The sequence below is a fragment of the Artemia sp. Qi Xiang Cuo genome, chromosome 5, assembly GCF_049724085.1.
Source record: "Artemia sp. Qi Xiang Cuo chromosome 5, ASM4972408v1, whole genome shotgun sequence".
NCBI classification, from domain to species: Eukaryota; Metazoa; Arthropoda; class Branchiopoda; order Anostraca; family Artemiidae; genus Artemia; species Artemia sp. Qi Xiang Cuo.
This window is the reverse complement of record NC_142798.1, coordinates 61,453,735-61,469,806: the sequence shown is the minus strand read 5'-3', so window position 1 is coordinate 61,469,806 and position 16,072 is coordinate 61,453,735. Positions and strand designations below refer to the sequence as shown.

Below are 16,072 nucleotides of genomic sequence, written 5' to 3'. Positions count from 1 at the left end.
TTGGGGGGGGGCCTCGCAGCTTTTTTTGGGGGGGGGGGGCCTCGCGGCCCGGGGGGGGGGGGTGGCCGCCAGTGGGGGGTGCACCGCCACTATCAAAGTTATCTTTTTTTTTTAATTAGAGCAGATTTTTTTTTGTAAATGTTTAATTAAAAAAAAAGTGATATTTTTTTTCAAGTGCTTTAATCTAATGTTGTATTTTTTTTATCTATAAATAAAAAAAAAAAAGTGAATTTATTTAAGTGTTTTTTTTTCTCAGTGTGCCTATATAAATGTTGTATTTTTTTATTATAAATAAATTTAAGAAAAAAAGTGTATTTTTTCATGTTTAATGTGCTTTTTTTTTCAATGTATTGTTACTTTTTTTCTATGTATATAATAAAAGAAAATATGATTCTTTATTCGTCTTCTTCTTCTTCTTGAACAGAGTAGTAGTAGTAGTAGTAGGGAAATTATTTAGTCATTAGACAATCATGGTCTACAGTTAGTTATCCAAGTGATCTGTTGAAAGGAACATGTATCAATTAAAAACGCCATTCAGATAGTTTCTGTGTGGGCCCTCAATGTTGGGTAAAACCACACTCTTAACTAAAATAATTAAGAATTGCGATAAAATGTTTGCGGTAAAGATGAAAAAAATATACTATTGTTACAGTATTTGGCAGGAGATATACGATAAAATAAAAGAAATTGCTGCCACCACCATGGGGTTGGTGCAGATACAATTCATACAGGGACTTGATGTTTTCAGCATTATTGAACCAAACTCTTGGCTGATCATTGACGATATGGCTGAATGTGTTGAACAATGGTCCCAGGAAATGCTGCAATTGTTCACTGTTCGCTCTCATCATGAAGAGATTTCAGTTACTCTGGTTCTACACAATCTCTTTCATCAGAGCAAATGTATGCGAACACTTGCATTGAACTGCACCTACTATATCATCTAGAGAGTTCTTCGTGATTCTAGCTCGCTAATAACCCGCAATTAACAATTATATCCAGGTGCCCCCAAATTTCTGCTCTCAGCATACAATCAGGCAACTAATAGACCCCACGGTTATATCCTATTGGATCTTAATCAAAATACACCCGAGGATCTGCGTGTAGTCACAGATATTTTCGACAATGAAATTACAGTATATCTCCCTGTGAACACTAAAAAGACCTATTAGTCGCTATCATGACACTGAAGAAACTACATGGAAATAGACATTTGTTTTCAGTTCTAAGCGCTTCAAAACCTCCACTTAGGAAAGCAATACTCAAACACGGTATTGACAACGATTCCATTAATCTAATATCTGAACTTTGTTTAAATTTGACCGAGGGTAATGTTCAACTGCCAGAAGTAGTTAAGCAACAGGCAAAGCAACATCTTTCCATTGTAAGTAAATTTGCCTATAAAAAGAAAGTATAGAATTTTAAAAGTAAACGACTTATTCAGGAGGGCGGTTTCTTTTTCAAACTTTTACTGAAAATAATTACAGGACTTGTTAACAGTTTTTTATAGTGAGAATGGCAGAACCCTATAAATTGACTCCAATAGAACTCGCTCTCTCGCCCGTGGAACACTTTGAGAACAATCTGAGTAAATTCCTTGACAATGAAAATATTGAGGATGATGAAAAACTGCTTTTACTTCAAGATGCACTTCGCCGAGTGGAAAAACACAAGTCGTATTGGTCGAAGTCCACTGCTGCTGCTGCTGCTGCTGATCCCAAAAATGAATCATCTCCTTAAGAGTCTGCTGCTGGAACACAATTAAACAGGGGGGAATTGGATTGAATTGTATTGAAAATTGGAAATCTAATGCTCCACTCATATTGTTAACAAATTACATGACTCCTAACCTATCTCTTGGAAAGTGGTCAAGATCATATTCAAGTTGAGAGCAATGGGGAAGGGATTATAATTCAGGGCAAGAGCTATAATCTACTTGATTTAATCTATGATATGGTTACAAATCGTAAAGGATTATTATCATTTGACGCTCATCGATACAATTTTATAAATACATTAAACTTCCCTAACAGTCTTATTGGCAATATACCAATTCTAAAAAAATTAAATGAACATGCACCATCAACAACATAAACACCATTTACACCATTAAAATATGAACATGAAGAAGAAGAAGATTTAAATCAATTTTGGAAAATACTAGCACACCACTGATAGCTAGACAAAAGCGAAGACGTATCAAGTCACCATTACCAACCTCACCACCACCACAAATAACCAGTATATAAAAGGGTAGCGGAAATTACACAGCGTTTTAATGTTCAAAATGGAAGCAGTCCTGAAAGGTGTTTATAAAAATATTGTTGAGGTGGGGAATTTATGTTCACCGACTACTCTTTCCAAAATCACTGGTGTTCATACTAAATGTGTACAAGACTATCTACAAAATGAATCAAGTTACACTCTGCATAGAAATCATAGACTTTGTGCCAATAAATATCGAAAAACTAAAGCCTTTTTCACAGTGCACATAATGAAAGCAGATCTCCTGACTCTAGCTGAGGTTCAACGACGTCACAATACACCGTACAAGTACATTCTACTTGCAATCAGTGCTTTTAGTCGCTATGTATATGCAATTCCATTGCGATCAAAGAGAGGTGTTGAAGTTGCTCAGGCCATTGAAAGTATTCTCGAACACGATTCATATAAAGAAATTCAAACGGATCGCGGTAGTGAATTTGTTAATCCCCATGTTGCAAAAGTACTAGAGAAATACAGTACACTGCTCTATCATAGTCACAGTCCTATAAAGACTGCATTGGCCAAACGATTGATAAGAACTATTCGACTTTTAATTTCAAGATATTGTACATTGAAAAATACATCAGCTTTTATTCATGATCTAGATAAAATCATGTTGATTCATAATCAACGACCTTATCGATCATTGTCCATCTCTACGCCAATGGAAGTTCATCATTCTGATCATGATACAATTGACACCTTTCTTAAACAATATTTCAATGACACAATTGTCAAGATCAAAAATAAATTCAATGTTGGTAATACTCTTAGAGTCAATAGAACTAATGTTTTTGAATAGGGGAATTACTTGTGGTCAACTGAAATTTTTATAGTGTCAAAAATCATAGACACTAAACCAATAACTTATCGACTGATTGATACCAAAGATGAAGAAATTCTCGGTGGCTTTTATGACTATTAACTGCAAAAAGTTAAAACTGCTAGTGAAATCTATCAAAATGGAAAGATATCAAAGACACGAACTCACAGAGGTAAGAAAAAGTTACTTGTTCGGTGGCTAGGATATAATTCTGATTTTGATTCTTGGATCGGTGTTGAAGATATTGACAATGCCCAATGATTTCTATGTAACTTTCATGTCCAACGTTTCCGATCCTCTCTACAATGACTTGAATACGACAAGTGATTTTTGGACAAAACTTTCCCCCGCCATCAAGTTTAACAGTGTATATGAAGTGAATCTTGTTGACTGTATTCTCCAAAATACCTATTAAATCCTGAAACAGTATAGTGTGTATGGTATAAAGTTTATAATATTCTATTGGGCTTTAAACCTTTTAATCTCTGTCAATTATGAATTTGTTGAAACACTTAAATTTAGGGACTATACACATATCAAATTGAAATAAATTGAATATGATAATATGACAGATTTGTGGCGTACAATCAATAGAAAAATCTCGTATCGTAGGAATGGTACATTCTATTTTAATTATTCATTGGTTCATGATAGGATTTACATTAGCTCACCTGTTGACACTGAAATAATTATTGTCAGTGATAATATGAGAAATGTTCTTGGCTTTAAACAGAATATGATCAATGGGAAAAATGCTGGCACCGTTTACGGGATGGATCAAGTTATTTTTGCTGATTATTCACCGGGTTTCGCCTCAGACTCCAGCATATTCCTTTACACGTCCTTCGTTGAAACGTTAATATTCTTGAATTAAATTGCCCACCTCATGTGAGTCCCAAAGGAGATAACTTATCTCGAAAATAGTCACTCCTTTAATATCAATTGAATTCAGATCGTTCACGTAAACGATTAATATTTGGAACTCTGTCAGTTAACACTTAGAAGTGAATTGGGCGATCCTCTAGCAATAACAAAAGGCTTACCAGCGATTACATGTCATTTTTTACCCATTTTCAACGACAGCAAAATAACCTAAAATAAACAATTGAAGAATTCGGTTTGTCTATCCCGATATCGATTGTTATGTTGGTGCTTTGAGTCCACGTCAAATAGGCAATGGATTGGACTACTATAACGGGCGTACTACAATGTCTGGCTATGGTCTTGGTAGCTGGTTTTCTAGGCTATTTCGTTCTGCACTACCCCTTGCCAGAAAATATCTTGTACCTGCTGCATCACATTTTGATGCTTCCACACTACAGGACTAGGGGTGGGGCATGAATTTCAAGTAGAGTGTTAAGGAAAATATTAGACCTTCAGCAAGAGCAGTTGTTGATCAACTAAAATCTTGACAAAATGGGGAGGGATTGAAAAGGATGCGTCTGCGTCATTCACTCATCAGTCTTCACCAAGGCAGGAAGCAAAGGATATCAACAAAAACTTTGAGGAACAGAACAAGGAAGATCAATAAGCACAAAAAGAAAAAGAAAATGATTGTTAGATCAAAGAAAGATTTCTTCTCTTAAGATGACATCTCCCCCACAAGGAGTCACATCCATCAATCAGTTCCTCATTGAATCTATTCAATGCTGAAAATGTTGATGTCAGTGGCAAGTATGGTTACTATGAACAATTTCAACCCCAACAACCCCTCTCGGAAAATGTACACATTCAAATATTTTCTAATGAAGACTATTTCATTGATTTGTCATCAACATTTATTGATTTAAATGTTGCGGTGAAGAAAAAGTCAGATAATACAACTCCAAATGCCGGCGATGGTCTCTCCTATGAAAACTGTATTCTACACAACCTATTCAAACAAATTAATGTATTTATTAATGGTACTTTGGTGAGCACTAGCAATAATTTATCAAACTATGCAAGCTACATACAATTTATGATGATGACGCCAAAGGCATACAAGGAGTTGAGAGGACAATCATTGGGCTATGAATATCGACCAGGTGTTGATACTGACGGTGAGTTGTCTACTGCAGTGACCCAGGATTATCATCTAGTTGGAAAATTAAATCATGAGATATTCAATATATCCCAATGGCTACCCCCCAATGTCAAGATTGACATAAAGTTACAGATGGCACCATCGAATTTCATTTTGAGAAAAACACTTCCTGCAGCACCTGATGCAAATGTCATTATCACATCGGAAATTCTCCACGTCCGAAAACGACAGGTTATGAGCTCTGTTGCATTGGCAGTGGAAAAGCTATGAGACAATGGTAACAACATTAAACTTCTTTTCCCCCATACAATCACCAATCAACGTCACATTGCCACCGGCTCTCGTAGCTATAGCGATTCCTCATTTATCAATGGAGAAATCCCATCAAAATTGGCTTTGGCCTTTGTTAAGAGTGGCTGTGTCGTTGGATCCTGGACTGAATCCCCCCATGATTTTAATTTTTTGGTCTATCTAGCCTTCTGTGCAAAGTAAATGGTATTCCACTGTACACTCTATCATTTGACAAGAAATCCTATAGAACTCTGTACGAGTTGACCATGCAATCCCTATATCATGACTATCAACATTTAGAAAATGGAATAACCTATTCAATGTTTTCAAAAAATCATGGGGCTATTGTTTTGGATTTGTCAGGCACACATGATATGAGTATAGTATGAAATGGGAATGTACGTTCAGAGTGTACATTTGCAAATGCTCTGGCGGAGAGTATCACGCTAATATCACTGAGTCAATTTGAAACCCATGGGGAAATATCCCCCAACGACAGGGCTCTATTAGAACTCGCCCCATGAAAACGAACCAAATAATCAACGTAGTTAATATGAATTTAAGCACGTGCCAACTGAGGTCCTATTACATGCTATTCAACTGCTCTGAAAAATTCCAAATATTAAAAATACCCTAGTCATTGTTAATAGCAGTCCATCGACTTTGAAGACCGGTCATTGGCTATGTATCTTTCAAAAAGCGAAGAATATTGAATTTTTTGATCCTCTTGGCCTATCGTACAAATTCTACGCTCCATACATCAGCAACTTTATTGAAAGCAGGGGGAAAACCATTATTCAAAATCAAAGAAGAGTACAGGATTTAACGACTAAGACATGTGGCTTTCATGCACTACTCTTGTTCATGTTCAGATGTCGTGGCTACACCTACAAGCAGTTTCTCGACATCTACGTTGACTTACCTCAATTGAACGACTTTCTAGTGGAGAATATACTTACAAGTGTATTTAATATTGATTTTAGTGCCCTAAGAATAAAATTTTCTAAAGATGTATGTGAAATTGTTTATTAATAAAAAAAAAACTATATACATGATAAAACGACTGTATTGCTCTTTAGATTCCATCCAATGCTAGATAATTTTTGATAAAGACTAGCGTGGGCAAATCATCTGAATTCACCGTGCAGTGATGCTGTTGTGCTATTTAGCTAAAATCACACTCCCTACAATGGAGTTTGATTGCGCTCTTTCTAGATATATTTGTGCAGTCAGTGACACTATCCGCATTAAGTATAGACGATACACAAGTTTTACTTTACGTAATCGAACCAATTTCATCTAAAGTGTCCTCAACTGTCTAATCACACTAAATAAAAGCCGAATAAAAATCAGTGTGCTTATAATAAAAATATCATGTCTATTCACAAAAATGACGTAGAAACTATATTATTCTGTTGTTCCAGCAGTTTAATCGTTGACCCGGCTCTTCCTCCCAGAACAATCTAAAACCACGACGATACCAATCTCGTAGCAATAAACTAAAATCACGGTTAGGATTCTTTCCAATCAGACTGGGATGTGTATTCTCCCACTGATTACATTTATCATAATGGCAATTGGAGCATAGATGACCTCTAGAATGAGCGTCACACACCTCTTCAAGACAGTAATTACAACCTTTAATGTTTACATCATATCCTCTAAGCAATTTACACGGGTTGCACAATCTACATTTTTCATCATACTCATCAATCATTGTGCAAATCTCGCATAACGACCAGCTGCCCAGTGTGTACATACATAACGGACGTGTATGGAAAATTTTGTTATGTGTTGACGCTCTCACTACCATAATGAAACTTAGCTAGTAACATAAAAAAATGTCTGAGATAGAGAGAGAGGATTAAATCATTCTTGATCACCATCTTTCTCATGAGAAAAAAAGTCTTAAATTTCAAAACTAATGTTTAAAAGCATATCCACAATATCATTTTGCCGTGTTGTGATCAATATATCAATAAATTGCGTAAGTGCATTTTGACCGCGACGTAGAAGCTTCATATAATAGTCTAATGACGGAGAATCATTTTTCATTATATCGACAAGCTTTCCCCGAGAAAATATCTTCATTTGAATAGACAGCTCTAGAAAATCGTTATCTAGAATCAAACGTTTTTCCATAAGAACTAGATTCCTCATGATTCGCTCTTTCTTGAATCTATCCATTTTTTAGAGTCCTAACTCTCTCACAACCAACTTCAGACTAACCAGAATTTTTTTTTTTCTACTCTAAAAAATATATGCTAGTCTACTATAGAAAGAAAAAAATATCATTGATTTAGAAACATTTTTATTGAACATAATTACAATAATAATAATAATCACTGATGCATTTTGTTCTCATCAATATATTTTGATAGGACATCTAATGCTGACCGAAGTTTATTTATATGGAGAATATTCACTTTTCCAGCAAAACATAGCTGCTCCTCCTGCTTAAATTTGCTTAATGAATGCTTAACGTATCTGGCATACATAGTGTCCCATTCAAGGCATCGTCTACAACCAGTGGTTATTTCCACAGCCACATTGGGTACTCGTATATCGTTGCTGCTGTTGTCAGCTCCATCATTAATCTCCAATAATGTAAATGCACCACTCATTTTTCTCTACTAATATCCTCGCAAATAAACTATTCTCTTTGAACTCAATTCTCTTACTAATATGAACTGTAAAGAAAACTATTCCTTTTATTCAAATCCCCTTCACCAATCAAGTTATCGTATATGGAGTAAACTCCGCTCTCTGATTGGCTCATAAAAAACGGATGTTACCTCAAAAAACCAGTTCGGTTGAGTTATATAATTTCGTGCATACCCCCAAAACATGTTTGACTACTTTATATCATATCAGTTTTTTAAGAATGTACACGGGAACTCATGACGTACATTCATTGTGCAATTGACAACAAAAACAGAAAAAAAACCGTTTGAGGACATTATATTATTACGACCAAACTCTCAAAACATGTTTGACCACATTATACACTGCCAAATAATCAATCTGGTAATCTGCCATGGAAAGGTGCCATGGAATGTAAAGTGGGACAAATAACACAGGATGGAACATAATCTACCCAAAGTATAACCTTGATTACTACTATTACCCGGTCTTAACCCCCCCCCCCCCCCAAATTTTTGTTGATTCGTACAAAATACCAAAAATTCATGAAAAACATTTTGTTGCGTTGTTAAATTCTTGGTACCCTCCCCTCTCGAACAAAAATACCTCCCCCCTCCTAAACAGAAATCCTGGATACTTTCTTGGATTTCATAATTTTCTGTATTCGGGTGGATATTACAAGTAAAGGCAAAACGGGTTTTTGACCTATTATGAAAATCGTCCCGAGGTCAACAAAACATAGAAGGGGCTTATGCATCACCATCGATCACCATTATTTATCAATACTGAGGTATTTCACACTTACAGGCTAGTGTAAAATTGATTTTTTGGGGCAATATATAAAAATAGAAATCGCAAGATTTGCTTCTTAAACCGTTGAAAATTAACTCTTAATTAAAACAATTTCTTAATTCAATTTTCATAGTACTATGCCTTTCTTTGCCATGTTATTTCATTAAGATCAAGGGGATTCACATTACTTACAATAGTCTGAAATTCAATTTCTTGTGAAGCTTTTAAAATACTTCTTCGCTATTCATGAAAACTAGGTTCCCCAGGAATGGGTTTTTCTTATTGTTTTCATCTTTTTCTCCGGAAAGAGTAATAAACAAGAAATAAAATAAAATCAACGATATATCAACGAGGTTGATTAACTTTCCCAAGGAATTTAAAGGATTAAAATAGGAAATCTGGTTTAAACCATATTTAAAAAAATAGGTGCTTATGTTAGGGTTTTGTCAGAGGGTTTCATGGTCAAGCTCCTTTTTGAAATGTAGGAGAAGTGCAGATTGTTTGTACGGAAAATTATTATTTTCTAATGCTATCCGTTAAGAGACAATGATGGGAGCTATTGTGTTTACCATATACGTTAACTGTTTGGTTTGGAATGCGACTGCAGACAGCGTATGCCCTCCCCCCCTGCTTCGCCACTGGTGGCTCGGGCATATTCAATATCTGCTGACTGATTTTCTTCCATTTTTCGTTTATTGGGGCTAAAATGTGCCTGTCTAAAAAGGGATACATGTGATTGTAAAGCTAGGGCTTTTCACAAGTTGTGGCAAAGTTGAGTAACAGGAATTAATATTATTTTCATAGCAAATGAACATACGAAAAAATTAATTCCCTGGTGGTTTCCAGCTGCGTGAGTTAGTATTGTTGTTCTTAGTATTTTATAAAACAATGAGAAGAAAAGTGTTTTCTCATTTGCAATTTATCCAAAGTAATACAAGGAATCAATCCTGCCAAATGGAGCTCACCAGCGCTATTTGTGCAATTTTTTAGATGGCTATGGGCCGAGTTCATCTAATAACCATATTTTTAAAATCGGGTTTATCTAAAGAAAAAAATTGCACCTTCGTAGCATTTTCGCTAGAAAAAAAATGCTGCTATCAGCCCGATTTTGAATTTATGGCTGTGTCGTGTCAAGCCAAATATTTGGTAACAGTGCCATAAGATTTGTTCACCACGACTTGTGCTGGGTCTGACACAATACTAAAACTCTATCTGCCAAAACTTTTGCCAGGCTTGAGACCGTTCTAATGAAGCTTATTTTGAAGAACATGTCAAACCAGAACAGTATACCATCCTTAGATCTGAGGCATTAACCAACTGATAATTTATCAATGGATTAGTTCATCTGTTTTTCAAGGATTTTCCACCAAATGGATTTGGTGCTATCTATGCAATAAAATGTAGTATATAGAAGTAATAATGGCTTCTGGTTTCCCGGTATACAAACGCAGCTCATTCTGAGCTGTTTTAACATAATAGTTTTTGATTCACCGGATTCCTGCCAAACGGCCCATTCCCTGGTATAGGGTTAATACAAAGATAAAAAGAGAAACTAATTTCCTATAGTCTTGTTATAGAAGGTGGGCTTTATTTTCATTTGTTTACGACTCTGACTTATTTTTGTAAGCCAATCACATTATTCCCTTTTTCACAATATGCCAAATAACCCCACCTTTATGAGGCCTGATTGGTTTTCCTACATTGAATTCTAAGCCAGTAAAAAGAACAAAACTTTTTTAGTCACAAGATTATCCGTTTTTTTTCTGGTGGATATGTCACTATATACTTGACACCTGACACATAGTGTGAAATCCAGAGGTCGGCCATCTGGTGGTTTAGCCACTTTGGTGAGAAAGTCTCTTCAGGCTGAACTTTTTGCATTAAGTAAACACGTCCTCGATGTTAAAGTTCGCGACACTATGATAATAAACGCATGTCTTCCTACTAATTAAAGATCTAGCCTCTCGGACAGCAAGTTCACGGGTGCATTTACTCAGTTAAGCCGTTTCGTGAAGGCTCAAATTCCCGGGAATACAAAAGTTCTACTAATAGGAGACTTCAACTGTGACCTACTTAATACCGAATCTGAAAGGACTCAAATCGTTATAGGTTCCCTTCCTGATCAGTCAAATGTCGTTGATAAGGACAAAGCTTATACATTTATCAGTGTTGCCAACACTGTCTCAAATCTTGATCATGTGTTAACGAACTTCCCGGTGAGTGACGAAGTAAAAGTTGCAGCTGATGGTTCATACTCTGACCATTTGCCTTTGTCATTGTCAATAACACTGGACTGTCTAAAGTTGTCGGGTCCGTGCAAATCCCAATGGAGAGTATACAGTGACAGGAAACAAGTGCCGAAAGATCTCTTCGCGGCTACTTCTGGGGATATCCTGAGTAAAATAAAAGTTCCCTTCCATCTGCTGCAGAGAAATGCAAACTCGTATTGCAGTGAAAGTGAAATACGTCTGCAGATAAACATGTACTGTGCAGAAATATCGCATGCTCTGAGGATCGCGGAGAGTGTAGCAGTTCCTGTGAAGTGTATCCGTAATAGATGACAGGTGAAAGGGTGGTCTAGAAATCCGGAGCTAGCGGCGGCTTGTGCGTCAGCGAAGCTATGGCTGAAAGTTTGGCATGATAGCGGGAAGCCACGAAGTGGAATAGTGAACGAGATTCGAATCCATACTAAACGAAAGCTCAATAAAGCGTTAGATGCCCACCGTGCAACCCTCAAAGAAAATTTTGCGCAAAAGCTCAGTAAGAATCCGAACCTTATTTGGTCGCTTCGGTCTAAGCTTGAAGAAGCCAAGCCTACGTCTAATATTTCTGCTAATCAGTGGAGTGCTTACTTTGAGTCCAAGTTCAAAGCGCCTGATCCAGTTCTGCAGTCTAATTACGAGAATGAGCTGACTTCTATGCTTACCGACACCTTTGACGATTTCTCAGTGTCACCGGTCACAATTTGCCAGGCCGTTAAAAAGCTGAAAAAGGTATACTCAAAAGGCTGCGATAGTATTTGTGCTCTACATATTTATTTAGGAGGTTATGTTCTTTACCATCAAATTGCCCTCCTGTTTCAGATGATTTTGACACAAGGGATAGTCCCGAGTCGCTTTAGTCTGGGTATGGTTATCCCGATATTAAAGAAGGGGAAGCCAGCCGAAAAGCCTTCTTCGTATCGGCCAGTAACGATATCTTCAGTATTTTGTAAACTATTCGAGATTATTTTGTTTGATGAGATTTATGATAAGTGCGAGATGCCTCCACACCATGTTGGTTTTTGAAAAGGCCTCGGGTACACCCGTGTACTTTATCTTCTTGCTAACATATTACTTGGTGCTCATCTCTCGCGAGAAATTTTGATCTTAGATCCGTTTGATGTTAGAAGAACTTTTGACTTAAGGATTCATGCTCAGATTTTGGTTGAGGTGTGGAAGCAAGGCTTGTATTCTTCTATTGTTAGGTCACTACTTGCTGTGTAAAGAGACTTCAAGTTTCGCGTTCATTTGCAAGATGGTGAGCTTAGTGGGAAGATTTCCGTACATAAGGGAATTAAGCAAGGGGCTATAACGTCTCCTACTTTGTATAATAACAGTGTTAATGATACACAACAGGTTGTCTCTCCGAGCTGTATTTGCAAGCATATTGACTTGTCACTTCTGGGTTTTGCAGATAATCTTTTAAATCTGTCTCGATTGCTTTCTTCATTAGAAAATAATTTCTCGCGTCTTGAAAAAAGTTATGCTGATATTGGTTTGTACTTTAATGTAGAAAAGTCTGCTGTTTTGTTTTTTAATTGCCCTGAAGATAATGCTACAGTCAGGCTTGGTGGAATTACCATAACACCGTCTAGTCACATTATGTACATTGGCCTGCCAATTGGTCATAATCTTCAAGAGACCCAGTCTTTGCTTATTGAACATCTTTCTAAAAAAGTGCGCATTGCCTATGCGGGTGTTGTCACTAGCCGTCGCAATTCAAGCCGTAAATATTTGGCTCGTCTTTATAATGCAGTAGCTTTGCTTCATGTCTAGTACCTGTCTCCTTTTTGGAAGCTCCTGAGTGCACGAAACAAGAAAGACATAAGGTCGGTATTTTTCAAGTATGCCCGATATCTTCTTCAAGTGCCGCCTTTTGTTAGAAACCGCCATATTGCTGTGAAATATGGAATTGTTGAGCCTCTGAGTGCCGTGGAGGAGGTAATTCAGAATTACGTGAAAAAATTAGAGCTCCTGGATCACGAGTGGGCCCACCTTCTCAAATAGTTGTGTTATAATGTAGTTCTTTCTGTTTGTATTTGCTTTTCTTGCCAGTTTTTGCTTTTTCTTTCTTTTCTAGTTTGTGTTCTGTCTTTTTCTGTTTATTGTAAGACAGGTTATTAATAAAATTCATTCATTCATTCATTATATTGTGTCTCTTGAAAATTAATTCTAACTCTTTATTCCAAACATTCAAAAACACTGCCACAAACTTTTTTTCTGTCAATATAATTCTGTTTTTCAGGAGAGTTACGAAACATCCAAAGTTTTTCCGATTCTACCGAGGTACATCATGTTGAAGGATATGACTAAAGAAGCTCTCAGAAATCCATACTATGTCGAAGTTTGCTTAGAAGCCAAATGCTGAATATTTGTCAATATAAATGTTATCAATACAATACCAACTAACTCGCTTTTGTTTCGCTTACAGTAATTTTTTTTTAGTATTTTGAAGAAGAAAAAGAATAAATGGTTAAGCAAAAGAAAGTCAGAGGAATGAACATAACCAGGGTAATGTCTTGTTTTAATCGGCTTCCACACTACGTACGTAGTTTTACGATGATAAGCGGTTATGTTACTTTAAACATAAGCTTTAACACCTAACTAAGTCCGTTCACGCCAGGTTAATGTGAAAATTTATAATACTATTAGTCATCATCTAAAATCGTGACAATCGCCATAAGTAAAGTATTCAAGAATTTAAAATGCAGAATGGAGAAAGATTCAAGCTCTAATCAATTGAACAAATTTCTACGAAAAACTTACTAATTATTTTAAAATTCCTTAGCTGCTTATCAGAAATTCAACTTTGTCGTGCCTATTGATTATTGAATTTCTAGTCCCGTGACATAAACTGACATAACGTAAAATTTTAAGTAGAACTAGAGTTTACTCCGTAACTAGAGTTTGGACAAAATTTGCTCCGTCAGATTGATCAAGATAACATAAAGTATTGAGTAATGCTCTTTTGAAGGTTTCTAAGGCCTAGTGTGGAAGAACCATTAGTTTCCGGTCCATAGTCTTTTCATTCTTTCGCCATCGATACAGCGATCTCCATCATTCATCACAGTATGTAAATCTTACACACTATAATCGTCCCCTATCTCACCCATTATAAAAACCCGGACGGAGGTGTGAGTGCTCCGGAAAACGTAAAAACATAAGCGACATTAGATCTTGTCACGGGTAGACAACTCAAATCCCTTTTGTACACAAAAATTGGCTTCAACGTTGTAACGCTACATTTTAATGGATATAATTTTAAATTAATTTATTCCACTACGCTCATGAAAATTAACTATTATTTGAGTAATCTTATCATTAGATGTTTTTAGAAATTACAAATAAGTTGTGAAGTATCGAGTTGGTTTCAAAGGGATTTTGAGAGAGTTTCTGCCAAAATACGTGTTCCAGGGTAATTGGACCGCTGGTGGCAGATCAAATGAGAGGAGCTGTTTGTACGCGCTAATGAAAGAGTATGTGGGAGGAGCTGTTTGTTCGCACCGAGAATGAAGAGCCAGAAATCATCTGCGATGAACTTACTGCTAATTGTCTTTATAAAGTGTTATTCATGTACAGTGAAACCTGCCTAAAGCGGAACTCGCGCGAAGGAGAAAACCTAACACATTGGGAAAACTATTGGTTCGCTTTAGAAAACCTTTACGTTTCTTCATGTAATACGGAATATCTGTTTAATTCGGAAAAAAGGTCGGGAAAGACAAACTAACATTAAAGGCCCGCGTAATTCGGAAAAGTCGGTAAATCAATAGCATCAAAAATATACATTCCCATGAAAGGCTCTGATTTTAGCTTCTTGACACAAAAACAACGCCCCCCCCCTCCACTTTGTGCATTGTGAATTTCATCCAGGAAACCAGGAAAGGCTCATCCACTCTATTCTTGCCCTTATTACATCATGTCAAATGGTTTCACGCAGGGTTGCCAACCTGCACACTTTTCGTGTAAAATGCACTCCTTTTTTTCATTGCACTCTTTCACTCCACGGACCAGATTTGCACTCTTTTTGCCCATTATTTGCTCTTTGCACTTTACAATTTGGCAAAAATATACAATAAACCTAATATATAAATAACCTAATATCTGAAGAAAATAGGGTAAACCTAATACAAATAACCTAATATCTGAAGAAAATAGGGTAGTCAAAGTTTCCCAGTATTTTGCTTATAGCGTCTTCTAGAACGCATTTTTGAAATAGCTTACAGACAGAAAAGTCGACTGTCTTGGGAATCTAGTTAAGATTTCGTAAAACCGATAGCTTAACATGAGTCAGTATGAAAACTGTACTACCTATAGTAGGCTACTATTTATTTTTACGCTTTTCGGAGCGCAGTAAGTCCGGCTTTTGCGCAAACTTGTCGAGGCTCTCATGTAAAACATGGGAAAACAATGATACACTATTCTGGGACATCACACTTGCTATACTTTTGTTGGTAAAATTGTACGAAAAAAGAATTAGCAGAATTTCGGACTCCTTAAGCAGGTCAAATAGAATATGTAATGTTTCTTAAAGTATAAGTAGAACCAAGAAAAATAGAAAATTGCACAGAAAATTGACGTAAATTGGAAAACCATTTGATGGAACACGGCTAAAAGGCTGACACTTTCTTGCCACACATTTTTAGCACAAGCATTAAAACTGGGGAATTTCTTTAACGGGAATATTTTAAAGTTTTTTGAAAAATACAAAAGAAAATTATGAAAATCAACCAGAAAACTGCAGAATATTATTTTTATGAAAAAAAAAACTATTGTTGTATACGTGCTCAGTAGTGTTGTATGGAAGCGAAGCCTGGACCATTAAAGCCACTGATTCTGAACCGCTTAAGTAATATATTTCAGTACAATTTTTCATGTTATTTTTCTGCTATCGCGCGGTTCGATACATCAACAAAAGACGAAAATTTTGCTATCTATCTATCTACCGAATACAATTTTAAAGTTTGGTGCACA

The 16,072-nt window shown here is 36.3% G+C and overlaps 1 protein-coding gene across 1 annotated transcript in view; it reads left to right on the top strand.

Annotated features, from left to right (window-relative positions):
• The window catches only part of LOC148952345 (uncharacterized), a 137,444-nt gene extending 123,930 nt beyond the window's left edge, over positions 1 to 13,514 (top strand). Inside the window, exon 6 of the mRNA XM_089088939.1 lies at positions 13,347 to 13,514. Coding sequence (XP_088945065.1) covers positions 13,347 to 13,469 — 123 coding nt within the window. The 3' untranslated portion in view covers positions 13,470 to 13,514. The remainder of the gene's footprint in view (positions 1 to 13,346) is intronic.
• The last annotated feature ends 2,558 nt before the right edge of the window (positions 13,515 to 16,072 follow it).